Consider the following 27,522-nt stretch of genomic DNA (forward strand, 5'->3'; position numbering starts at 1 on the left):
TAGGGTGCAGTTTTCTGTGCTCGCCTGAAATGGCTCTTTCCGCAGGTGATAAGAACCCGAAGCGAATCGTCGTTCTGTTAATTAGGATTAATAATGTGTCGGTTTATAGAATCACATTCACATTTATTCTATAACGTCTGAAACAGAACTATGATTGTTTGACTAAATAGTCAGTTTGTGCTTTCCATGGTCAACGCAATTGGGTTACGTTACAAAGATTGTACTCTGAGAAGGTCGAAGCCTGACTTTCCCATGAACCTTCAGGTCCTGGTGCCCACTTCCCACCTCATTTACCTGCGATAGAAAGGCAATTTCTGTAGGCCAGGTTTACCCTGAAGCCTCAATTTAGGTTCACTGTGTTTTTCACCCAAATAAGTCATTACATTTAATGGTTCTTATACTGTACAATAGTGAAACTGAAAACTCTGTAAGATATAACTCAGGTCACTTTGGTAAAACAAAAGACTGTCTTAAAATGATTCACTGCAAYGTGATTATTCCATTTCAACCTCTATGCCTACCCTATGGTGTTGCGTTCACTAGGCTTATCTGAAGGGACTAGATAGGTGTCAACAATATGGCTAAAGCTCCACCCTGGAAACATCACTCTTCTTTCAGATCTGTGAACACTTAGGGCAGGGGAAAGGGACTTGGYCAGGTTGAAATGTAACTGGGCCTGATTTCTGAAATGTGGAAAGAACACACTCTAGAGGTGAGTTCCATCTAGTAAAACTGATAAGAAATGTAACCTGTCCAGCATTGTCAATGTGAGAAATTGCCAAAGAGTTGACCTTGTGTGCCATTCGATATTGGTTCTATTTGTCTTCAGGGTCCAGATGACTGGTTACCTTAAGGCCACCGTAACTAGCTATTAGATTCAGTGTTTAATGTTCAGCCTGATTAACCAGATATTGTGCTAATTAACAGATGAAGTGATTGATTAAGATCTGTTATCGCTGGCAGCATGTACATTTTAGATTATAAGCTTGATGAATGATAAAGACAAGAGTCAGACTATTGTGAGTGATGTTCCAGGTGGAATATTTTTTCCCCATAACACAATCCGTTGTTTTTCACCACAATAATGAATGGCCTAATACTGTATAACACTTTGATTCGTATTGTTGGTTTTGGTACTGTGAGGGTGTTGGTGAATGGAAAAAAATGCAGAGTCAGGCGCAGGACACAGATATGAGTAATTGTCCAAAATTTACTCAAAATAAGTTAAGTTCCAACAAGGAAAAAATACAATCCAGAGCACTAACAACACGAACCCACATGACCAACAATAACGCACAAAACAGAGAGGGATGTCAGAGGGTTAAATAAGGAACATAATTAATGGAATGGAAACCAGGTGTGTATGATAAAGACAAAACAAAACTAAAATGAAACATGGATCGGTGATGACTAGAAAGCCGGTGACGTCGACCGCCGAACGCCACCCGAACAAGGAGAGGGACCAACTTCGGCCAAAATCGTGACAGGTACTAGCCCCACTTGGCCTCATTGGAGTCATTACCCACCRTCATTAAACAAGTTGAAAAGGCCAACAAGTATCTTGAAATGGGATTGAATTACTGGACTCACTGGCCGCTGCATTTGAGGAAAATTGGTGTCTGATGCCACCTGTTGGAATAGAAGGGAATAAAGGCAATGCCATCTCAAACGTTCAACAGCTTGCTAAAAAGGTTTTTCAAATAGATAAAATATGTTTCCACATTATTATCCACTGTGTTATTTGCAGTCATTTTCATTTGTTAGGTGAAATCTAGTACCTTTATTCAGCAATACATGTCCCCTTTCAGGTCATGAAAATGAAATGGGTAAAATAGTTCAGGTTGTGGGTGTCACATGTATGGGTGACCCAGTGAKTCTGGTGGGTCAAGTAATACAAGGTCAATATGTTTCACACAAAATGTCTTRATGTAGGCCTAAGTATAGACACAGTGCTAGTAGAGTTTGGCTTTGATGTTTTTCATCAAAAACAGCTAAATGAARCTACACATCTCTGTACAAGCTCTGGTACTACTGTATGTCTASTCAAACAATGAGCAACAGACATTGAAAACATGTTTAACAATAAAAGGTCTATAGCAAGAGCTGCAATTAAGCTACCTTCAGTCTCTCTCCAGTCCCACCCTGAGTTTCATAAGGCACAGTTCAGACATGTCATTTTRCAACCTACACAACAGGACAATGATCCAAAATATTCCTATCACGCACTGTGCAGATAAGTAAAGTCATGTGCAATGTATTCTTATTGCGTATTCTGTTGACATCTAGTGGACACTGTGCGCAATCCTGAATGGCCACCTATGTGCCCTTACACATAATGATCGATAGTCACAAGTGGATGGTCCTACATTCAGGTMTTAGTGACTTCAAATTGTAATTAAATGTTTAATTACTCAGGTCTACTCTTGTAATTAGATACAGAATGTCCGATGTCGTTTTCATTAAATATCAGTTTTCTTATGTCCAATAGGCTTTAATTGTGAGAAGTCATGTGGCGTGACAGGTGGTGCCGTTCCCGGAAGAACTCGTGGCAGATAGGGCATGTGAGTTTCTCCTCTCGCCTCCTCACCTGGGACCGCTCCAGAAACTCCTTGTGGTGGGAGCGCATGTGGAACACCAGGTCTGAAGTCATGCGGAAGGAGAGGTTACACTTGGCGCACCAGTTCTGCACCGACACCCCAAAGGAGCTAAATGTTGGAGGAAGAATTGTTTGTATTTGGGCTCCAATGCTCCTGGACCAGTGCTCTGGTGGGTAAGGAAAAGCATTGCAAGTAACCGGTGTGGGTAGAGTCTGTGCGCCAGGTAAATCACCATTCAACATAATATTATTAGATGCCAACAAATTGTTGTATCCCAGAACAGTCTTTGAGGTAAAAATGTCTCTCACGTCTTCTAGGTGGTTCGATGGGGCAGGTGTGTTGGATGGGTGAGCTGTAGAGCAGTTAGAAGAAGTCCCTTTACTGGGTTTACAGAAAGCGCTTTTCTGCTCCTCCTGTCCACTGCGCAGAATGAATGAAAACTCACTGTTGTTGCTCTTGGAGTTCAAACCAGAGCTTATCTCCCTCACTGTCTCAGAATCAGCCTCTGTTGGCTTTTCTTTCTTGTGCATAACACTCCTTTTTGCAGCTCCTACTTCTGTGAACGCACTATTTTTGCATTCCACCTGGTCCTTTTTGAGCTGGTACTTCTCCGCCTTCAGTTTCAAAACAGAGCCAGTTGACTCTGGCACAATGAGGTGGTAGTCTCTGGTTATCTGTGTGATGTTGTCATTCAAGATGTTGGTTTTCTCCAGTAACACTGGTTTCCTCCATCGGGGGTAATCCGTCTCCTCATGTTTCCTTTTCCGCAGAGAAATCTCGGCTTCCTCACTGGCGCTGGATTCTTTATGTTCCAGATCCCTGGCGATGTTGTGGAAGTCTGTGATGCGGTGTTGACGTTTTATTTCAATGTGTTTGTGTTCATAGGCCTCTCTGCTCAGCATGTCATTCTTCACCTGCGAGCACAGGAAGCGGCAGTGGGCCAAGTAGGGATGCTCGTTCTTGAAAACCTGGTTACATTTTGCACATTTGAGCTCTGTGAAGATATATGCATTTTGTTAGTTAATATGTACATTACAAAACACATTGGTGCAAAATGAAGCAAATAACAATAGTCCACATATATTATCTTTGAAAAGTTTCAGTACATCTCTTCATTTTGTCGTTTCCATTATGCATTTACGCACAGGCTACAACAAAACTTCTGACAAAATGCTGAAACAACAAGGGTAACATTAGCATGCCGATCTTTTGAGGATGATCATGAAGAAGATGATGCCCTAGTCAAAATATCCTATAGGATTAGTGATAGGAATAGATTCTCACATTCCTTTAGGATTTTGTCACCTCTATCAGAATCCTATTGGGCAACTTTTTCCCCTATTGGTAATCCGATTGAATCCTATAGGTTTTTGATAAGACTTGTAGGATTTTGTCACTCCAATCAGAATCCTATTAGAACTTTTTTCTTAATTGAACCCAATAAATAAGTTGTCTTAAGTTCCAGTACAATACAACAACATTAATAACAATATTTTAGTTGATCCGGAAACAACAGTTCTATATTCATTRCGGTTTTATTCACCTTTAAACTGTCCCTTTAAGAGTGATTGATGAGGTCACAGCGAGCACGGCTTGCAGTGTTAATTAACTACCGCCACCTGTGGCTGTGCAGAAAATCTCTGGTTTTCTAACATTATTATTTGAACTGTTTTATCCTTTACTGTGCATGAATGCAATAACTGTGAATACAGTATTTGTTTCCTTATGAAGATGTCAATGTTTTAGTCATTTTGCCATTGTGCAGTATTTTGTGCACTCGTTTTAATGCTAGCTATGAAACTACTGTTAGCCACATTTTGCCTATCAGCTGACTAGCTAGCTAAGTTGTAGTCATTTGTATTTCATTTGAGTCACTATTGTTATAGCAGATAATAAATGTTTATATTGTTTGTTATTGCTAAATATATGTGCCTTATTATAGGCAAGGCAAACACGTTTTCATGATTTGAGGTAGAAGCAGTTTTTACCTAATTAAGTAGAATACTATTGGAAATTAATGTTGAAAGTTCTATTTATATTCCAAAAAGATAAGTTGAAAAGGATGCTGTCGCTGCTTCCCATTGACAATAAGTTTTGAATAATAGCCCTAAGTGTCCTAATCAATAAACAGTTTGTTTGGCAATTAATCACGCATATTGACTAGGGGAAAATCAGGTTGTATGCGCTATGGGAAATTAACACAACTGAAAAACCACATGGAAACTGGAAATATTGTTTGCATCTCTTGTTAGAGGAACACCTGCTAAAGACAACCAGCTACATTTTGGGAGTCACTAAAACAGAGAGAGAGAAGCAACATTTATTTGTCAATCACTCATATTGATGTCTCATTGAAATCAATCGAACAAGAGGGGGGAGTCGGGGTGCACGTCCTGTTAAAACTAACCTTACAAAAAAAAGGAGGACAACTTCTAGAAGACAGCAAGCTACATTTTAGATTGTTGCATTTTGTTTCAAGTGGGTCGCCAACTCAGAAAGCTAAACGCAACACTATCATATACATTTGAAATCAATAGAACGGGGGCAGACTTTGGTGTGTATGAACTATTTAAACTAACACTATTTAAAGGGCACACTGAACCTGAGAATAATTCGTATAGCACTGGTTAGAAGAGAATTTGCTGAAAACAGTCATCTAAATTCTAGAATGTCGGATGGAAGTTTTGTAAGGCTCCCAAAATGGGTCAGTTGCTTTGTAATTTAACTTAAACGAATCACGACCCGCCATAGGATATCAATAGTGACAAGGGTTGGCTGTTATTTGAGTGATGGATTTGAGAGTCAAACTATCTATTGGTGTGAGGCCAGTGACCTTTATAGCGAGAGCGGCCCAAATTTTCCCTGCCATTTGAGTTGGAAAATGATAGCAGAATTCGACCGCCAGAGCGTATGACAAAATCAGCGATACAAAACCAAAGATATTGATCGGTTTTAAGCAATCGATTTGGTGTCGTGATTACTATAAACGGTTATACTAACATCACTAATCTGAGGTAAAAAAGGATATGTAATTACCCTCAATTCGATGTGGTCAAAACGTGAGGTTGTGTAATTTAGTAACACATACAGTCCACATACAGGAAATTAGTTCTAAAATAAATTAATGTAATCTGTAGCTTTATTGGACAATCTCACAGCTAAATATGGCACAGATACCTAAACATTTATGTTCAACTGCAATCAGACCAGTAAATTGAGGAACACTCGCTCTCTCTCTCGTGTCTCTCCGGAGCATAATCTTCATCTCTTTGCCTACTCACACCAGTAATAATTCCCGGAGGTTCTTAACCTTTTCAACATACCAGCACAATATCGGAGTGATTCAAACCCATCACATTTCGGAACCAGTCCTATTAGACGCCTATGGGATTCTACTGTATACTATAGGATTTTATTTTACAGGATTCCAATACAATAGACAAATCATATCAGATTTTGGAACCAGTCCTATTGGACTTCTATGGGATTCTTTCCTATAGGATTTTAATACAAGAATCGTATCAGATTTGGGAACCAGTCCTATAAGATCAAATCCTATAGGATAGGTCCTAAAATCTGATAGGATTTTCTATTAGGATTGTTTTATTGGAATCCTAAAGGATTTTTTGGCTAGGTTGCTGATTAAGAGCTGTATTTCTATAGCACTTTCCCAAGTCTCTATTTCTCTCACCGGCATTATGTCCTCTGGTTGAGATGTCAGTGAAGCCCAGTAGATGTGACAGCTCCTGGTCATACCACACCAACAGTTCCTCATCCTGATGGATTTCCTTGGTGGTCCGGAAATACAGCTGGCCTCCCTTCAGGAACGCTTCGGTGTTCTGCTCCTCCCGGTGACGTGCCGCTTGCACCAGACGCAGCCAGGACAGCACGAGAGCAGAGCTCCGCATAGCCTCGGGGTCCACCTGTTCAGAGAAATCATTATGACATAGAGACATCAGGATCGCCTCTCCTCAATCATTGTGAAAACTTTTAATTGATTGGAATTTGTAAAGATGTAAATGTAATGGCTGGTCAATCATTTTCCACTGGTATATGGATGACAATGTCTATATCAAGCCATTTTGTGTTATATCATTTTTTTTTAACAAGATCTTGATTTAGCCTATGAGTCTCTGTGTTGCATCCTTGTGTCTCTGTGTGGTATCCCAGCTTGCAAGACAAAATGTGTTATTAAATATAAAATAAATTTACCCTGAACACGTATGATTTGCTTCTCTTGTCGCAGGATTTTAGCGCTATGAAGGCGATGGTGTCATGGAACGTGTTCTGAAGGAGGCACGGGCCGAACTGTGCCCCAGCAGGGATGTTGCACATGACATGTACGCTGGAGTAGAGGACTGTCGCGTGGTGGTGGAGGAATTTACCCTCGCTGGTCCAGAGGGAATGAGGTAAAAAATGATGGTCCAAAAATGATGGTCCATGGTCTGTAGGAAGATGATAGATGTTAATAATGCATTATTAAAATGATAGTTATTCGAAAGTGTAGGACATTTTAAATGTGATGAATCGAGACTTTGAATATGATGCTTTTGCGAAAGAGTTATTAGAATACAATATATTAGGCTTAAATATGCATAATCCCAAATTAGTAGACCGATATAAATGCAGTGTAAAACTTTTCCCTGTTAATTTACAACATTATACTGGCAGCAGAGTTGCTGTTACAGGGGTGCTGTAAAACATTTTACAGTAAGAACTGTAATCATTGCAGCAACACTTCTTGCGAATCCAAGATGGCGTAGCAGTAGGACATGTGTGTGTTTGTCTTTGTCTTATCCCGTGTAAATAGCCGATCTTTTTCGTATATATCTTAATCTCACTTTCTATCTACGAACTAAATATACTTTCCTACAACCCGCCTCACCCAATATGGTACGAATCTGCTATTTTTATTCCTTATAACTGGAACTTCCATCAGGAGCTAGCCAGCTAACTAGCTACTAGTCTTTGTTAGCCACGGCTAGTGGTCTACACCTTTTTCTTGGTCACCAGCCAGCCTTAGCTCGGACAACACCTGCCAGTCTGCACAGTGCGATATCAACCCAGATCATATTGGACTGCTTCTCTCTACCACATCACCGGATTCTGGCGCTCTGGATCATTACACCGGATCATCGCAGCTAGCTAGCTGCAAACGAGTGGCTACTGTTAGCTAACGCCTCTGTCACGAAGCAAGCACCAGCTAGCCTTGAGCTAGGCCCATATACCAGCTAATTCTAGGGCTACAATACCTCCTTTGCCAATTGGCCTGGACTACAGGTCGACTGATTAAGATTTTTCAATGCAGATACCAATACTTGGAGGACCAAAAAAAGCAGATACCGGTTAAAAAATTAAAAATAAATGCACATTTGTGGCCTGCTGGAGGTCATTTTGCAGGGCTCTGGCGGTGCTCCTCCTTGCACAAAGGCGGAGGTAGCGGTCCTGCTGCTGGGATGTTGCCCTTCTACGGCCTCCTCCACGTCTCCTGATGTACTGGCCTGTCTCCTGGTAGCGCCTCCATGCTCTGGACACTACGCTGACAGACACAGCAAACCTTCTTGCCACAGCTCGCATTGATGTGCCATCCTGGATGAGCTGCACTACCTGAGCCACTTGTGTGGGTTGTAGACTCCGTCTCATGCTACCACTAGAGTGAAAGCACCGCCAGCATTCAAAAGTGACCAAAACATCAGCCAGGAAGCATAGGAACTGAGAAGTGGTCTGTGGTCACCACCTGCAGAACCACTCCTTTATTGGGGGTGTCTTGCTAATTGCCTATAATTTCCACCTGTTGTCTATTCCATTTGCACAACAGCATGTGAAATTTATTGTCAATCAGTGTTGCTTCCTAAGTGGACAGTTTGATTTCACAGAAGTGTGATTGACTTGGAGTTATATTGTGTTGTTTAAGTGTTCCCTTTATTTTTTTGAGCAGTGTATATGTAATAAATGACAATTACAACAATACTGAATGAACACTTATTTTAACTTAATATAATACATCAATAAAAATCAATTTAGTCTCATAAATAATGAAACATGTTCAATTTGGTTTAAATAATGCAAAAACACTGTGGAGAAGAGAGTAAAAGTGCAATATGTGCCATGTAAAAAAGCTAACGTTTAAGTTCCTTGCTCAGAACATATGAAAGCTGGTGGTTCCTTTTCGCATGAGTCTTCAATATTCCCAGTTAAGAAGTTTTAGGTTGTAGTTATTATAAGAATTATAGGACTATTTCTCTCTATACCGTTTGTATTTCATYTACCTTTGACAATTGGATGATCTTATAGGCACTAATCTCGGAAGTTGATAGGCTTGAAGTCATAAACAGCGCTGTGCTTCAAGCATTGCGAAGAGCTGCTAGCAAATGCAGGAAAGTGCTGTTTGAATGAATGCTTACGAGCCTGCTGCTGCCTACCACCGCTCAGTCAGACTGCTCTATCAAATCACTTAATTAATTTAATTATAATATAATAAACACAGAAATACGAGCCTCAGGTCATTAATATGGTCAAATCTGGAAACTAGCATTTTGAAAACAAGTTTATTCTTTCAGTGAAATACAGAACCGTTCCGTATTTTATCGAATGTGTGGTACCCACAAGTCTAAATATTGCTGTTACATTGCACAACCTTCAATGTTATGTCATAATTATGTAAAATTCTGGCAAATTAAATGACGTCTTTGTTAGGAAGACATGGTCTTCACACAGTTCGCAACGAGCCAGGCAGCCCAAAATGCTGCATATACCCTGACTCTACTTGCACAGAACACAAGAGAAGTGACAATTTCCCTAGTTAATATTGCCTGCTAACATGAATTTCTAAATAAGAAAATATATATAACTAAATATGCAGGTTTAAAAAAAAATATATACTAGTGTATTGATTATAAGACAGGCATTGAAGTTCATGGTTAGGGACATTGGTGCGACGACAGTGCTTTTTTCACGAATGCGCTTGTTAAATCACCACCTGTTTGGTGAGGTAGACTGTGATTTGATGATAAATTAACATGCAACGCATTGATTATTTGCAACACAGGACAAGCTAGCTAAACTAGTAATATCATCAACCATGTGTAGTTAACTAGTGATTATGTTAAGATTGATTGTTTTTTATAAGATAAGTTTAATGCTAGCTAGCAACTTACCTTGGCTCCTTGCTGCACTCGCGTAACAGGTGGTCAGCCTGCCACGCAGTCTCCTCATGGAATGCAACGCAGATTACCGATTGTTATGAAAACTTGAAATCGGCCATGCCGATTAATCGGTCGACCTCTAGCCTGGACCCTTTATTGTCGACACGGAGCCCCGCCGATTCATCAAAACTGGACAGCCGACGTGATCGTCCGATGTGGTCTCAACAGGCTACTCTGTTACGATGTCGCCAAAGAACCATCTACTAGCCCCGGCCCGCTAGCTTTTCTGAACGCTGTGTCCGCTGTTCGCCTAGCGTAGTGGTGACTACCGAACGGCACCCTGACTCACCTATTGCTGCTCTTTTGACACAATGATCACTCGGCTACACAGCTGATGCCCCCTGGACTGTTTCAATAACACGGTACCTCATTTTGTTTACCTGTCGGCCCCAGCCTCGAACTCAGGTCCTCTATTTACCTAACTGACCCACTCTGCCCATTCATCGCCATTTACCCCGCTGTTGTCTTAGCTCTCCTGATCAACTCCTGTGATTACTTTATTCCCCTCTCTAATGTCAATATGCCGTGTCTACTGCTGTCTTGGCTAGTTCTTATTGTTTTATTTCACTGTAGAGCCCTCAGTCCCACTCAACATGCCTTAAATAGCTCTTTTGTCCCACCCCACACACATGCTGAGACCTCACCTGGCTTAACTGGTGCCTCCAGAGACGAAACCTCTCTCATCGTCACTCAACGCCTAGGTTTACCTCCACTGCACTCACATCCTACCATACCATTGTCTGTACATTATTCCCTGAATCTATTCTACCACGCCAAGAAATCTGCTGCTTTTTTTTTCTTTGTCCCCAATGCACTAGACGACCAGTTCTTATAGCCTTTAGCCGTACCCTTATCCTACTCCTCCTCTGTTTCTCTGGTGATGTAGAGGTTAACCTAAGGCCCTGTAGCCACCAGTTCCACTCCTATTCCCCAGGCGCTACCATTTGTTGACTTCTGTAACCGTAAAAGCCTTGGTTTCATGCATGTAAACATCAGAAGTCTCCTCCCTAAGTATGTTTTATTCACTGCTTTCGCACAGTTTGCCAACCCTGATGTCCTAGCCATGTCTGAATCCTGGCTTAGGAAGGCCACCAAAATTTCTGACATTTCCATCCCCAACTACAACATTTTCCGCCAAGATAGAACTGCCAAAGGGGGTGGAGTTGCAATCTACGGCAAATATAGCCTGCAGAGTTCTGTCATGCTATCCAGGTCTGTGCCCAAAGAGTTTGAGCTTCTACTTTTAAAAATCCACCTTTCCAGAAATAAGTCTCTCACTGTTGCCGCTTGTAGACACCCCTCAGCCCCCAGCTGTGCCCTGGACACCATATGTGAATTGATTGCCCCCCATTTATCTTCAGAGTTCGTACTGTTAGGTGACCTAAACTGGGATATYTTTAACACCCCGTCCGTCCTACAACATAAGCTAGATGTCCTCAATCTCACACAAATTATCAAGGAACATACCAGGTACAACCCTAAATCCGTAAACACGGGAACCCTCCGAGATACCATCCTGACCAACCTGCCCTCTAAATACATCTCTGCTGTCTTCAACCAGGATCTCAGCGATCACTGCCTCATTGCCCTGCGTCCATAATGGGTCCGCGGTCAAACGAACACCCCTCATCAAGGTCAAACGCTCCCAAAAACACTTCAGCGAGCAGGCCTTTCTAATCGACCTGGCCCGGGTATCCTGGAAGGATATTGACCTCATTCCGTCAGTAGAGGATACCTGGTTATTCTTTAAAAGAGCTTTCCTCACCATCTTAAATAAGCATGGCTCATTCAAAAAATGTGGAACTAAGAACATATATAGCCCTTGGTTCACTCTAGACTTGATTGCCCTTGACCAGCACAAAAACATCCTATGGCGTACTGCATTAGCATCGAATAGCCCCTGCGATATGCAACTTTTCAGGGAAGTTAGGAACCAATATAGACAGGCATTTAGGAAAGCTAAGGCTAGCTTTTTCAAACCAGGTGAACCTCGCCTGGTTCACCAACTACTTCTCAGATAGAGTTCAGTGTGTCAAATGGGAGGGCCTGTTGTCCGGACCTCTGGCAGTCTCTATGGGGGTGCCAGAGGGAGAGCAGGGCTAAGATTGAATCATAATACACCGGCTCCGACGCTTGCCGTATGTGGCAGGGCTTGCAAACTATTACAGATTACAAAGGGAAGCACAGCCGCGAGCTGCCCAGTGACACGAGCCTACCAGACGAGCTAAATCACTTCTATGCTCGCTTCGAGGAAAAGCAACACTGAGGCATGCATGAGAGCATCAGCTGTTCCGGACGACTGTGTGATCGCGCTCTCTGTAGCCGAATTGAGTAAGACATTTAAACAGGTCAACATACACAAGGCTGCGGGGCCAAACGGATTACCAGGACGTGTGCTCCGGGCCTGTGCTGACCAACTGGCAGGTGTCTTCACTGACATTTTCAACATGTCCCCGATTGAGTCTGTAATACCAACATGTTTCAAGCAGACCACCATAGTCCCTGTGCCCAAAAACACAAAGGCAACCTGCCTAAATGACTACAGACCCGTAGCACTCACGTCCGTTGCCATGAAGTGCTTTGAAAGGTTGGTAATGGCTCACAGCAACACCATTATCCCAGAAACCCTAGGCCCACTCCAATTTGCATACCGCCCAAATAGATCCACAGATGATGCAATCTTTATTGCACTCCACACTGCCCTTTCCCACCTGGACAAAAGGAACACTTATGTGAGAATTCTATTCATTGACTACAGCTCAGCGTTCAACACCATAGTACCCTTAAAGCMCATCACTAAGCTAAGAATCCTGGGACTAAACACCTCCCGCTGCAACTGGATCCTGTATTTCCTGACGGGCCGCCCCCAGGTGGTGAGGGTAGGTAGCAACACATATGCCACGCTGATCCTCAACCTTGGAGCTCCCCAGGGGTGCGTGCTCAGTCCCCTCCTGTACTCCCTGTTCACCCACGACTGCATGGCCAGGCACGACTCCAACTCCATCATCAAGTTTGCAGACGACAACAGTGGTAGGCCTGATCACCGACAACGACGAGACAGCCTATAGGGAGGAAGTCAGAGACCTGGTCGGGTGGTGCCAGAATAACAACCTATCCCTCAACATAACCAAAACTAAGGAGATGATTGTGGACTACAGGAAAAGGAGAACTAAGCACGCCCCCGTTCTCATCGACGGGGCTGTAGTGGAGCAGGTTGAGAGCTTCAAGTTCCTTGGTGTCCACATCAACAACAAACTAGAATGGTCCAAACACACCAAGACAGTCGTGAAGAGGGCACGACAAAGCCCACGACAAAGCCTCAGGAAACGAAAAAGATTTGGCATGGGTCCTGAGATCCTCAAAAGGTTATACAGCTGCAACATCGAGAGCATCCTGACTGGTTGCATCACTGCCTGGTACGGCAACTGCTCGGCCTCTGACCGCAAGGCACTACAGAGGGTAGTGCGTATGGCCCAGTACATCGCTGGGGCTAAGCTGCCAGCCATCCAGGACCTCTACACCAGGCGGTGTCAGAGGAAGGCCTTAAAAATTGTCAAAGACCCCAGCCACAGACTGTTCTCTCTACTACCGCATGGCAAGCGGTACCGGAGTGCCAAGTCTAGGACAAAAAGGCTTCTCAACAGCTTTTACCCCCAAGCCATAAGACTCCTGAACAGGTAATCAAATGGCTACCCGGACTATTTGCATTTGCGCTGCTGCTACTCTCTGTTTATCATATATGCATAGTCACTTTAACCATATCTACATGTACATAATACCTCAATCATCCTGACTAACAGGTGTCTGTATGTAGCCTCGCTACTTTTATAGCCTCGCTACTGTATATAGCCTGTCTTTTTACTGTTGTTTTATATCTCTACCTACCTATAGTTCACCTAATACCTTTTTTGCACTATTGGTTAGAGCCTGTAAGTAAGCATTTCACTGTAAGATCTACACCTGCTGTATTAAGCGCACATGACAAATAAACTTTGATTTGATTTGACAGGGTTCAATTCTCAGGCCGACTCTTTTCTCTGTATACATCAATGATGTCGCTCTTGCTGCTGGTGATTCTCTGATCCACCTCTACGCAGACGACACCATTCTGTATACTTCTGGCCCTTCTTTGGACACTGTGTTAACAAACCTCCAGACGAGCTTCAATGCCAGTCTATTTCACTGGTCACCTTTCCTTCCAGTTCTCTGCTGCCAATGACTGGAACGAATTGCAAAAAAAGAAAGAAAGAAAACCCACTGAAGCTGGAAACTTATCTCCCTCACTAACTTTAAATATCAGCTGTCAGAGCGGCTTACCGATCATTGCACCTGTACACAGCCCATCTGTAAATAGTCCACCCAACTTCCTCATCCCCATATTGTTATATTTTTTTACTCCTTTGCACCCTAGTATCTCCACTTGCACATTCATCTTTTGCACATCTATCACTCCAGTGTTAATTGCTAAATTGTAATTATTTCCCCACTATGGCCTATTTATTGCCTTACCTCACTTGCACACACTGTATATAGATGTTTCTATTGTGTTATTGACTGTACCTTTGGTTATCCCATGTGTAACTATGTTGTTTGTGTCGCACTGCTTTGCTTTACCTTGGCGGGGTCGCAGTTGGAAATGAGAACTTGTTCTCAACTGGCCTACCTGGTAAAAGAAGGTGAAATAAATTTAAAAAACAGCTGTATTATATAATTACCGTAATATGCTGGAAACTCTGCTGCCAGTATAATGCTGTAAATGTACAATACAGCATGTTACCATTATCAATTTTATAGTACCAAAACTCTTACTGTAATATTTTTACAGTAATTGTAATGAATTAAAAACATTTTTTTAAGTATTTTACTTTAATTGCATGGGATTGGTGCAAGAAGGTTGGCTGCTAGGTAATGTGTTTTCATATTACAGCATATCAAATATAAATACAGTATCATTCAAAAGTTTGGACACGCCTGTAATGAATAGACAGCTTTGCAAACTCTTGACATTCTCTCAACCAGCTTCATGAGGTAGTCACCTGGAATGCATTTCAATTAACAGATGTGACTTGTTAAAAGTTAATTTGTGGAATTTCTTTCCTTCTTCATGCATTTGAGCCAATCAGTTGTGTTGTGACAAGGTAGATGGGTATACAGAAGATAACCCTATTTGGTAAAAGACCAAGTCCATATTATGGCAAGAACAGCTCAAATAAGCAAAGAGAAACGACAGTCCATCATTACTTTAAGACATGAAGGCCAGTCAATCTGGAAAATGTAAAGAACTTTGAAAGTGCCTTCAAGTGCAGTCGCAAAAACCATCAAGCACTATCATGAAACTGACTCTCATGAGGACCGCCACAGGAATGGAAGACCGAGTTACCTCTGCTGCAGAGGATAAGTTCATTAGAGGTACCAGCCTCAGAAATTGCAGCCCAAAGAAATGCTTCAGAGTTCAAGTAGCAGACATCTCAACAGCAACTGTTCAGAGGAGACTGCGTGAAATCAGACCTTCATGGTCAAATTGCTGCACAGAAACCACTACTAAAGGACAAAAAGAAGAAGAGACTTGCTTGGGTCAAGAAATACGACAGACCGGTGGAAATCTGTCCTTTGGTCTGATGAGTCCACATTTTTGGTTCCAATCGCCATGTCTTTGTGAATGGATGATCTCTGCATATGTGGTTCTCACCGCGAAGCATGGAGGTGGTGGTGTGATGGTGTGGGGGTGTTTGGCTGGTGACACTGTCAATGATTTATTTAGAATTCAAGGCACACTTAACCAGCATGGCTATCACAGCATTCTGCAGCGATACGCCATCTCATCTGGTTTGCGCTAAGTGGAACTATTTGTTTTTCAACAGGACAATGACCCAACACACCTCCAGGCTCTGTAAGGGCTATTTGACCAAGGAGAGTGATAAAGTGCTGCATTAGATGACCTGGCCTCCACAGTCATCCGACCTCAACCCAATTGAGATGGTTTGGGATGAGTTGGACCGCAGAGTGAAAGAAAAGCAGCCAAAAAGTGCTCAGCATATGTGGGAACTGCTTCAAGACTGTTGGAAAAGCATTCCAGGTGAAGCTGGTTGAGAGAATGCCAAGAGTGTGCAAAGCTGTCATCAAGGCAAAGGGTGGCTACTTTGAATAATCTAACATGAAATATACTTTGATTTGTTTAACACTTTTTTGGTTACTACATGATTCCTATGTGTTATTTCATGCTTTCGAGGTCTTCAATATTATTCTACAATGTAGAAAATAGTAAAAATAAAGAACCCTGGAATGAGTAGATGTGTCTAAACTTTTGACTGGTATTATATATCAAATATGTATGAATCCCTTGCACTTCTAGAGGCCATAACAAAGGCTTCAAAACTTGTAGTGACTACAGGGTAAAACATACCAAGGACATGGCAAATAGGTTTGAGGCTTGCTGCCATGCCAATCTGTCCCCTATAAACATTCCATTGTTGGGGACCTACTACAGCACTTTCACTCACAGGTGCAACAATTGTAGCCTCTTACAAGGCACTCCTCAATATGTTAACGAGCAAGAAACAAGACCATGCACCCTATTGGTCAAAAGGATTTTGGCAATCCAAAAAGACAGTAAGGTATTGTGTATGTGTCACGTTCTGACCATAGTTCTTTTGTGTTTTCTTTGTTTTAGTGTTGGTCAGGACGTGAGCTGAGTGGGCATTCAATGTTGTGTGTCTAGTTTTCCGTTTCTATGTTTGGCCTGATATGGTTCTCAATCAGAGGCAGGTGTTAGTCATTGTCTCTGATTGGGAACCATATTTAGGTAGCCTGTTTTGTGCTGGGTTTTGTGGGTGTTTGTTTCCTGTGTCAGTGTTTGTGCCACACGGGACTGTTTTGGTTAGATTCACTTTTGTTCTTTTTGTATTGTGTCTTGTTCAGTGGATTATATTAAAACATGGACACTTACTACGCTGCGTCTTGGTCCGATCCCTGCTACACCTCCTCTTCAGACGAAGAGGAGGAAATCTGCCGTTACAGTATGGTGGAATATCAAATCAAGTTTATTTTATATAGCCCTTCGTACATCAGCTAATATCTCGAAATGCTGTACAGAAACCCAGCCTAAAACCCCAAACAGCAAGCAATGCAGGTGTAGAAGCACGGCGGCTAGGAAAAACTCCCTAGAAAGGCCAAAACCTAGGAAGAAACCTAGAGAGGAACCAGGCTATGAGGGGTGGCCAGTCCTCTTCTGGCTGTGCCGGGTGGAGATTTTAACAGAACATGGCCAAGATGTTCAAATTTCATAAATGACCAACATGGTCAGATAATAATACAGTACTTTTTTAAAGCAATATACTGTTAAACCATTATTTCATTGGAATTTATGGTATCATTTACCAGTTAAGCCTAAAATCACCCAGAGGGCATTGCAATTTACTGTAAATAAAATATGGTACATTGCCGTTTTATTGTAGAATACTGTAAAAACAAGATTTAGAAAGGAAAACACGATAATATGGGTCATATCTTTGGGCTAGAAGCAAGCCATTTTCTCTGTAGTAATGGTGCAAACAGCAGTCACAAATCAGTTTATTGAGCTCAGTTTATTCACTATGGCACCCAGAGGCTGTGGTATAGTGAAGCTTAATCATTACAACAATTTGGGGGTGGATTTTTTTCCCCCTTCCCCTCAATGTTCTGACAGCATGAGGTTGGCACCTGAAACTAAACATTTGAAGTAGGCATAAGTTATTACTGTAAAGAAATGCAGTATGTTGGTCATTTCTACAGGTTTCCAATTAGAGTTAACTGTACTTTTCAGCATTAATTCTGTATAACACTTAAGGTATTTTACTGTGCATTCTACAATTTTTCACTGAGATTACAGAAAAGTCTTAGTGTATCATCTATTCGATTTCCTTAGGATCTAAATGGTATATCTATTAAAGTGGTGAGTAGAAGTTGATTTATTTCTCTGAATAAATATGCATTTCATCAAAAATATTCATTGTTTTCCATTTCCATTTCTTTATTTTTCATAGCAAATAGTGCAGACTCCAGATAAAAATAGGCCTATAGGAAAATGTTGTGTTGAATTAATCATGTCTGTATTATGCATTTGAATCACTCAATTTTATAACTTTTTTTTCTAAAACCACATTTGAGAGTTCATATCCCCAGCAACTGGCGCTCAGTCGCACGTCAGAATTAGACATTCAGCCATGTTTCTCAAACGTAAAATGGTGACGTTTAGGCATTAACTCTGAATGGTTAAAACAAAAATCTCAAACAACTTTATATCGCTGGATTCAAATGTGGGGTCAGAAGCAGATTCTTATGCCTATCCTCCACCCTAGCTAAAGCGAAACCTACTTGAAGGTAACAGCCCTAAATGTTGCTCCTAGTGGCCGGTTTCCACGAAATCTCCCGACATCCTCAGACAAGGATGGACATGGAATACTGACTTTCACGGGTGAGCTGGTTTATGAGAGCGATGGCATATGTTTTTATTCAACATTATCAATGATTTTGTGGCAAATTCTTAATGTATATCATTCAACTAAATTTACCCATACCTAAATATTGAGCAGGCATATGGGCTTGACTTCTATAGTCCTTTGTCTCAGGTTGTCGGTTTGTTTCATTGTCTTCCCATCTGCACTGCAGCTGCCTCTGTCTGCAGTTTTGTTGCAAACAATGTCCATTCACATGTGTTGGTCTATTCACTTGGGTTGGACGTTATGCCCATTTTAGTGTAGGCGATAGGCTTTTGATGAAAAGGTCATTTTTCCTCTGGATATATCAAACTACACATTAAATAACACTTATATTGGGGTTTAGGTCTATTTCCAATAAATGTAGTAAAGTTGTCCGATAAACATCAAGACACTGTTTTCTAACACAAACACCTGTCTTTGCATAAGGCTTTGGTAAAAATGACACTTTCCCTTTTAAGGTAAAAAAGCAAAACAACTCATCCAAGACACTCCAAAACTGTGTTGCACGTGCATATCACATACCCGCTGGTCGTTGAAGTAGCGTGTGTTGTCTGCGAGGAGGCTGGTCATCCGCTGGCGCGCTCTGACCGTGACCGGTATAACGATTCTCCTTCCTTCCTTTGGTTGCTGTTAGCATCTGAGAGTGAGTGATCTCGAAAGTGTCTGCCTCATTACTGCCTCTGCTCTCACACACACACTTATCCCCATCAGCAGAAGGTGCAGTGAGGCGTGCTAACACGCACGCGCACACGCGCTCTGCCTTGACAAATCAAAGCCGTGAATTTCGAAAGTGTCACTCAAAGAAAAAGCTTGATTACTATAAATATAGATTCATTGCGTAAGAATGCTATTTCAAATCCACAGAACACTCGCCACAATATTTCGAAGTGGTCCTATGTAAACATTGCTTTACATTCAACTGTATGCAAAAGTATGCCCTATGTATGAGGGATAGGGGAACAAATATATTTAAAAGCATTTAAAATTAATTTTGACAATAACCCTCATTGTAATAGTAGGTAGTTATTTCACAAATTTCTCAGCCTGGAAGAGATTACTCAATGTACCCCAACTAAACCCTTGATGCAGAATAATCCACTAAATGCTAATTAGATTTTATAAAACGTTCCTGTTTAATTGTATGCATAATGTATTTGCCCAATGGCAAGGCTGGACCCCTTGGATAAGAAGGCATTTAATAATGCAACATTGTACAGCCCCTCAGTAGCCTATCATTATTATCACCCCAGTGAGAGGCCAAATTGTGTTTCTCTGCTATGCAATGTACTGTAACTTCTACAGAGCTAATGCATTTCCTGAAACTCAAATTTACTATCATTACCAATCATTATTTTGTTAATTTCATACACGTCATATTTCAACAAAAGTGTCTAGGAAGATTTATACATTTTATGGAATATGTTTTAAACTTTTTACGTCCATAGGCTACAATCAAATCAATTCAGCATCCTTATTTTCAGACATTGTGGATGAATCATTAATTAACATTTGAGTAGACTTATGAACGTTTCACCAGAAAGTTGCTCTCACTAACCAGAACAATAAAATCTCATGACACATCTACAACACTGCTATCACCTTGATTACAGTAATTGGTGACTGTTGGCATCAATTAACGCTGTGCCCTGGGGTGTGTGCCTAGCCACTGCCGCTAACTGGTGTGCCCTCCATGTTTTTTATTTAAAATCAATTTAAGTAGGCTTAATTGCAACTTTCACCAAGCATAACAATGTTTATTTGTATTTTTATGTGAAACCATGTTTTGCCATCTATGGCCCCACCACCTCAAAGCATATGCAGGAACTAAAATCATTGTCGATCTTAAGATGTACTTTTTATGCAAGGCAATTCATGTTGAAGTCCAAATGAAGTCTGGTAATTACGAGGCTAGAGAAAAGGGAACTTTCTTGTGCATAGTGAAATGCAGTGTATAGTTAAATAGCTTACAAACATTTAGTTAACTTCCGACTGTGGCAAAGGCTTATTGGGATTTTCATTTACTATTTTTGTCTTTCACATGATTAGTTTTTATACCGAAAAAGGGAAATATGCTGGCTGTTGCCTTCCTATCTTGAGCTGAGTCCTGTCCTCCACAATTCCTCCAGGGGATGCTTGGGGCGAGGAAGCCGAGGTAAAGAGGGACTTGGTTTGCGGTATTAGTCAACAAAACTGTCCCGGAAAGATGACGAGAGCTGCCATTCGTGTGTCTTTAGCCCTGGGTTGCGTTTCAAACTCAAAGTAGACAGCCCTCGGCCCTGAATCCTATGCCCTTGGGAATCCCGCGGCCATATTTGTTGTCTGTCCAAATGATTAGCCAAGCAAGAGAAGTTGGCAACTTACTGTAAGCCCCTCAGCCCTCGTTTTTTTATAGAGTTTGCGAGTGTACAATTATGTTTACTCCGGGCCTAAATGCCCCATAATTCAATTCGTGATGATTGTATATTCGCTAAGAAAAGTCAGCCAAAACTTAAAACCAACATTAATATGGAGGTCAACATACAAGTGTAAGTAAAAACGAATGTAAATAAGTTAGAAATTGTGTTACTAATGTACATGACGGCTCAAACACGTATCATAAAAGTAATGATGTTTTTGTTTGGTTAGCTTTTGGAAACGTTAACTTGCGCACAACTTTCCCAGACATCACACTTATACATTGTAATTTTCAATTTACCTGATATAATAGGATGTCTGCGGATGCATTGTCTTCTAGCCAAGCTATGAAATACAATCATAATTGACTGTAGCACATAAAGCACACAACAGTTCCATAATGACTGAAAACACACCCTTGGGATGAACGAGTGACACATTTCCGGGCAAGAGCGGTCCATTTAAAATTAATTCATTCTTCCCTTGCCCTGCAGTGTCAGACGTCATCAGAAGTGTCCACTTAATTTGAGGGCTGAGGGGGAGAGGGTGTGTCTTCTAAATGTTTGGAATGCAGCCCTGGTGTTGGGAATGTTGATTTTTATTCTCAGACTTTACTCGGTAAAAGGAGAGATGGAAGAACAGGAGAAGTCCTGTCATCGTGCCTTTGACCTTGACAAGTGTCCGTTATTTTCCTTTTCCCAACTGCATATCGCCATGCAACCCATCCAGTAGTTTGGAAAAGTGGTCTGCTGCCGGAGCAGAAAGGCCGGTTTCCCAATTCATTCTCACATACTGTATCTACAAAACCTCCCTGAGACAAGCTATACCACCAGTAACTTTTCTGCAGTGGCGAGTATTTTTGGATGCCAAGGGAAGCCAGGCTTCACCCCACAAAAAATAAATAAATGTGCCTGTTTCATAGTTTCCCTTCAATTTGTCCTCTGGTGAATAGCTAGCTAAAATTGTCCCTTTCCTAAATTAGCTATGGATGGAGATGGGGATTTGGACTTGTGGTTTTACTTAATTCTCTGTACAGGCCAATGATTATAACTGGGATTCTGATCCAACCATTAATTCATACATTGTTGTGCCCCTGGCCTGAGAGGATGGAAGTTCAATATGTAGCTAGATGTAGAAGGCTAATGTTAACTAGCTAACGTTGCCCATAAATGGAAGTTATGCTAGCTAGCAAGCATTTTAGCCAGGTAGCCTAGGACAACAAAAAATAAAAGCTTGTACTGTATGACAGTGACCGTTTCGTCAACATGAAAGAGGATGGCATTGGCGTTTCTCCATGGTTCTGATTTTTGTGTGTGTGTGCGTGTGTGAACAGAACATCTACGCTCCAGACCTCCAGTGCGCCTTCACAGCCTGGTACGCCCTGTGCCAGCTCCACGCATCAGGCCTCCAGTGCGTCTCCCCAGCCTGGTACGCCCTGTGCCAGCTACACGCACCAGGCCTCCAGCGACGGTCTGCAGTCCAGAGCCTCCAGTGACGGTCTGCAGTCCGGAGCCTTCTTACAACAACGATCGTGACAGTTACTGCTTTTCTGTTGTCATTAAAATGATTTTAATCATATATTTCATCAAACAGTGTGACCTATGCTATATATATACTGTATATGGTAACTTTTTTAATTCAATTTAGTGAGTAGGAGGGAGCCTGGCATGAACTTTAATGTGGCCATTAGTTACTGTGGTAAAGTTGTTTTGAGATTTGATATTCGCCATACATTCAGAACTTCAAATTTCAAAATCTTGCCAAAGTTTTGAGCTACCCCTAGTCCAAAAATCCTAAATCCTGTATCATCTTGTCCCAAGATGGCATAGCAGTCAGACGTCCTATGTCCTCGTCTTGTCATGTCCCGTGTATATATATATATTTACATCTTTCTTCGCATATCTTTTATATATTTTATTTTCCAAAAACTCAACTTCAAAACACTCTCCTGCAACCCACCTCACCAATTATTTAAAAAAGTATTATTTACCTCAAATCTGAAATACACAATAGAAGCTAGCCAGAAGCTAGTCAGAAGCTATCCAGAAGCTAGCCAGAAGCTAACCAGAAGCTAACCAGAAGCTAGCCAAAAGTTAGCCAGTTTACTGGCTAACGTTAGTATTCAGCTAACCACGGTTTGTGGTCATCAGCTATCCTTTAGCTCGAAAAGCTATCGCCAGTTTTGTACGCGACTCAGACCAGAACATACCGGACCTATTTCTCTCTCCATATCCCCAAGCTCTGGACATTTACACCTGGATCTCGCAGCTAGCTAGCTGCTATCCGTGTGACTATTGGCTTACGTCGATCCCGGAGCAAACATCAATTATTCCAGAGCTAGACAGCTGAAGAGTTCCATCAGCCACTCCTGGGCTACAATCACCTATCCGGACCCGTTTTACTGCCGATGCGGAGCCCCACCGGGCCTTCACGCCTGGACTACCGACGCTAACTGCCCGAGGGCGTTATCCAACTGGCCCCTCCGTCGCGACGTTACCTGAACGGCCATCTGCGGCCCGCTAATCGTTAGCTGTCTTAACGGCTGCTATCTGAATAGGTCTATCTACCGGACAATTTTTCTTAGGTCACTATAACTATATCTATTTTGCCAATTGGATTGATCCCCTCTACCATACGGAACCCCACTAATCTACCGTCGCTAAAATCAGACTTCCATCCTATGCTAGCTTGCTACCGATGGCTCAGCTAGCTGTCTGAATCGCCGTTACCCCAACCAACCTCACTACTCACTTGACCCTTATGATCACTCGACTAAGCATTCCTCTCCTTAATGTCAATATGCCTTGTCCATTGCTGTTCTGGTTAGTGTTTATTGGCTTATTTTACTGTAGAGCCTCTAGCCCTGCTCATTATACCTTATCCAACCTTTCAGTTCCACCACCCACACATGCGATGACATCACCTGGTTTCAATGATGTTTCTAGAGACAATATCTCTCTCATCATCACTCAATACCTAGGTTTACCTCCACTGTATTCACATCCTACCATACCTTTGTCTGTACATTATACCTTGAAGCTATTTTATCGCCCCCAGAAACCTCCTTTTACTCTCTGTTCCGGACGTTCTAGATGACCAATTCTCATAGCTTTTAGCCGTACCCTWATCCTACTCCTCCTCTGTTCCTCTGGTGATGTAGAGGTGAATCCAGGCCCTGCAGTACCTAGCTCCACTCCTATTCCCCAGGCGCTCTCTTTTGATGACTTCTGTAACCGTAATAGCCTTTGTTTCATTCATGTTAACATTAGAAGCCTCCTCCCTAAGTTTGTTTTATTCACATTTAGCACACACTGCCAACCCTGATGTTCTAGCCGTGTCTGAATCCTGGCTTAGGAAGACCACCAAAAATTCTGAAATCTCCATTCCTAACTACAACATTTTCAGACAAGATAGAACGGCCAAAGGGGGCGGTGTTGCAATCTACTGCAGAGATAGTCTGTCCTACTATCCATGTCTGTACCCAAGAAATTTGAACTTCTACTTTTAAAAATCCACCTCTCTAAAAACAAGTCTCTCACCGTTGCCGCCTGCTATAGACCACCCTCTGCCCCCAGCTGTGCTCTGGACACCATATGTGAACTGATTGCACCCCATCTATCTTCAGAGCTCGTGCTGCTAGGCGACCTAAACTGGAACATGCTTAACATCCCAGCCATCCTACAATCTAAGCTTGATGCCCTCAATCTCACAGAAATTATCAATGAACCTACCAGGTACCACCCCAAAGCCGTAAACACGGGCACCCTCATAGATATCATCCTAACCAACTTGCCCTCTAAATACACCTCTGCTGTTTTCAACCAAGATGTCAGCGATCACTGCCTCATTGCCTGCATCCGTAATGGGTCAGGGATCAAACGACCTCCACTCATCACTGTCAAACGCTCCCTGAAACACTTCAGCGAGCAGGCCTTTCTAATCGACCTGGCCGGGGTATCCTGGAAGGATATTGAATTTCTCATCCCGTCAGTAGAGGATGCCTGTTTTTTTTTTTTAAATGCCTTCCTCACGCATCTTAAATAAGCATGCCCCATTCAAGAAATTTAGAACCAGAACAGATATAGCCCTTGGTTCTCTCCAGAACCTGACTGCCCTTAATTAACCAACACAAAAAACATCTATGGCATTCTGCATTAGCATCGAACAGCCCCCGTGATATGCAACTTTTCAGGGAAGCTAAAATCAATATACACAGGCAGTTAGAAAAGCCAAGGCTAGCTTTTCAAGCAGAAATTTGCTTCCTGCAACACACACTCAAAAAAATGACTGGACACTGTAAAGTCCATGGAGAATAAGAAACACCTCCTCCAGCTGCCACTGCACTGAGGAAGGAAACACTGTCACCACGATAAATCCACATAATTGAGAATTTTCAATAAGCATTTTTCTAACGGCTGGCCATGCTTTCCACCTGGCTACCCCTACCCCGGTCAACAGCATGCACCCCCCACATCAACTCGCCCAAGCCTTCCCCATTCTCCTTCTCCCAAATCCAGTCAGCTGATGTTCTGAAAGAGCTGCAAAATCTGGACCCCTACAAATCAGCCGGCTAGACAATCTGGACCCTTTCTTTCTAAAATTAATACCGAAATTGTTGCAACCCCTATTGCTAGCCTGTTCAACCTCTCTTTCGTGTCGTCTGAGATTCCCAAAGATTTGAAGCAGCTGCAGTCATCCCCCTCTTCAAAGGGGGGGACACTCTTGACCCAAACTGCTGCAGACCTACAGTGGGGAGAACAATATTTTGATACACTGCCGATTTTGCAGGTTTTCCTACTTACAAAGCATGTAGAGGTCTGTAATTTATCATAGGTACACTTCAAACTGTGAGACGGAATCTAAAACAAAAATCCAGAAAATCACATTGTATGATTTTAAGTAATTAATTTGCATTTTATTGCAGACATAAGGATTTGATACATCAGAAAAGCAGAACTTAATATTTGGTACAGAAACCTTGTTTGCAATTACAGAGATCATACGTTTCCTGTAGTTCTTGACCAGGTTTGCACACACTGCAGCAGGATTTTGGCCCACTCCTCCATACAGACCTTCTCCAGATCCTTCAGGTTTCGGCTGTCGCTGGGCAATACGGACTTTCAGCTCCCTCCAAAGATTTTCTATTGGGTTCAGATCTGGAGACTGCTAGGCCACTCCAGGACCTTGAGATGCTTCTTACGGAGCCACTCCTTAGTTGCCCTGGCTGTGTGTTTCGGGTCGTTGTCATGCTGGAAGACCCAGCTACGACCCATCTTCAATGCTCTTACTGAGGGAAGGAGTTGTTGGCCAAGATCTCGCGATACATGGCCCCATCCATCCTCCCCTCAATAGGTGCAGTCGTCCTGTCCCCTTTGCAAAAAAGCATCCCCAAGAATGATGTTTCCACCTCCATGCTTCACGGTTGGGATGGTGTTCTGGGTTGTACTCCTTCTTCTTCTTCCAAACACGGCGAGTGGAGGTTTAGACCAAAAAGCTCTATTTTTGTCTCATCAGACCACATGACCTTCTCCCATTCCTCCTCTGGATCATCCAGATGGTCATTGGCAAACTTCAGACGGGCCTGGACATGCGCTGGCTTGAGCAGGGGGACCTTGTGTACACTGCAGGATTTTAATCCATGACGGCGTAGTGTGTTACTAATGTTTTCTTTTGAGACTGTTGGTCCCAGCTCTCTTCAGGTCATTGACCAGTCCTGCGGGTAGTTCTGGGCTGATCCCTCACCTTCCTCATGATCATTTGATGCCCACGAGGTAGATCTTGCATGGAGCCCAGACCGAGGGTGATTGACCTCACTTCAACTTCTTCATTTTCTAATAATTGCGCCAACAGTTGTTGCCTTCTCCCCAAGCTGCTTGCCTATTGTCCGTAGCCCATCCCAGCCTTGTGCAGGTCTACAATTGAATCCCTGATGTCCTTACACAGCTCTCTGTCTTGGCCATTGTGGAGAGTTGGAGTCTGTTTGATTGAGTGTGTGGACAGGTGTCTTTATACAGGTACGAGTTCAAACAGTGCAGTTAATACAGGTAATGAGTGGAGAACAGGAGGCCTTCTTAAGAAAAACTAACAGGTCTGTGAGAAGACGGAATTCTTACTGGTTGGTAGTGATTCAAATTACTATGTCATGCAATAAAATGCAAATTAATTAGTTTAAAAAATCATACAATGTGATTTTCAGATTTTTTTTTAGATTCCGTCTCTCACAGTTGAAGTTACCTATGATAAAAATTACAGACTCTACATGCTTTGTAAAGTAGGAAAACCTGCAAAATCGGCAGTGTATCAAATACTTTTCTCCCCACTGTATATCTATCTACCCTGCCTTTCTAAGTCTTCGAAAGCCAAGTCACAGACAGATTACCGAGCCATTTCGAATCCCACCATACTTCTCCGCTATGCAAATCTTGTTTCAGAGCTGTCATGGGTGCACCTCAGCCACGCTCAAGCGTCCTAAACGATATCCTAACCGCCATCGATAAGGAAACAATACTTTGCAGCCGTATTCATTGACCTGGCCAAGGCTTTCGACTCTGCAATCAACACATCCTCATCGCAGACTCGATAGCCTTGGTTTCTCAAAGATTGCCTCGCCTGGTTCACCAACTACTTCTCTGATAGAGTCAGTGTTCAAATCGAGGGCCTGTTGTCCGCCTCTGCATTCTATGGGGTGCCACAGGTCAATTCTTGCGACCGACTCTCTTCTCTGTATACATCAATGATGTCTCTCATACTGCTGGTGAGTCTCTGATCCACCTCTACGCAGACGACACCATTCTTATACTTCTAGCCCTTCTTTGGACACTGTGATCGTCTCTCTTTGGGGTGGTTGGG

General features: G+C 42.3%; 1 protein-coding gene and 1 long non-coding RNA gene across 2 annotated transcripts in view; one reads left to right on the plus strand and one right to left on the minus strand.

Annotated features, from left to right (window-relative positions):
• Window positions 1–1,770: 1,770 nt before the first annotated feature.
• On the minus strand, window positions 1,771–7,014 carry LOC111977706 (zinc finger protein 488-like). Its single transcript, XM_024147628.2, has 3 exons — window positions 6,810–7,014; window positions 6,289–6,520; window positions 1,771–3,591 (listed from the first exon to the last, which is right to left on the minus strand). The coding sequence occupies exons 1-3, from the start codon at window positions 6,930–6,932 to the stop codon at window positions 2,492–2,494; spliced, it is 1,455 nt and encodes a 484-aa protein (XP_024003396.2). The 5' UTR covers window positions 6,933–7,014; the 3' UTR covers window positions 1,771–2,491.
• Window positions 7,015–13,398: 6,384 nt separating this feature from the next.
• LOC139029143 (uncharacterized) overlaps window positions 13,399–27,522 on the plus strand; it is a 140,050-nt gene continuing 125,926 nt past the window's right edge. The window contains exon 1 of the long non-coding RNA XR_011481427.1: window positions 13,399–13,479. This is a non-coding gene — a long non-coding RNA (uncharacterized lncRNA). The remainder of the gene's footprint in view (window positions 13,480–27,522) is intronic.

Source organism: Salvelinus sp. IW2-2015, linkage group LG18 (genome assembly GCF_002910315.2).
Source record: "Salvelinus sp. IW2-2015 linkage group LG18, ASM291031v2, whole genome shotgun sequence".
NCBI lineage: Eukaryota > Metazoa > Chordata > Actinopteri > Salmoniformes > Salmonidae > Salvelinus > Salvelinus sp. IW2-2015.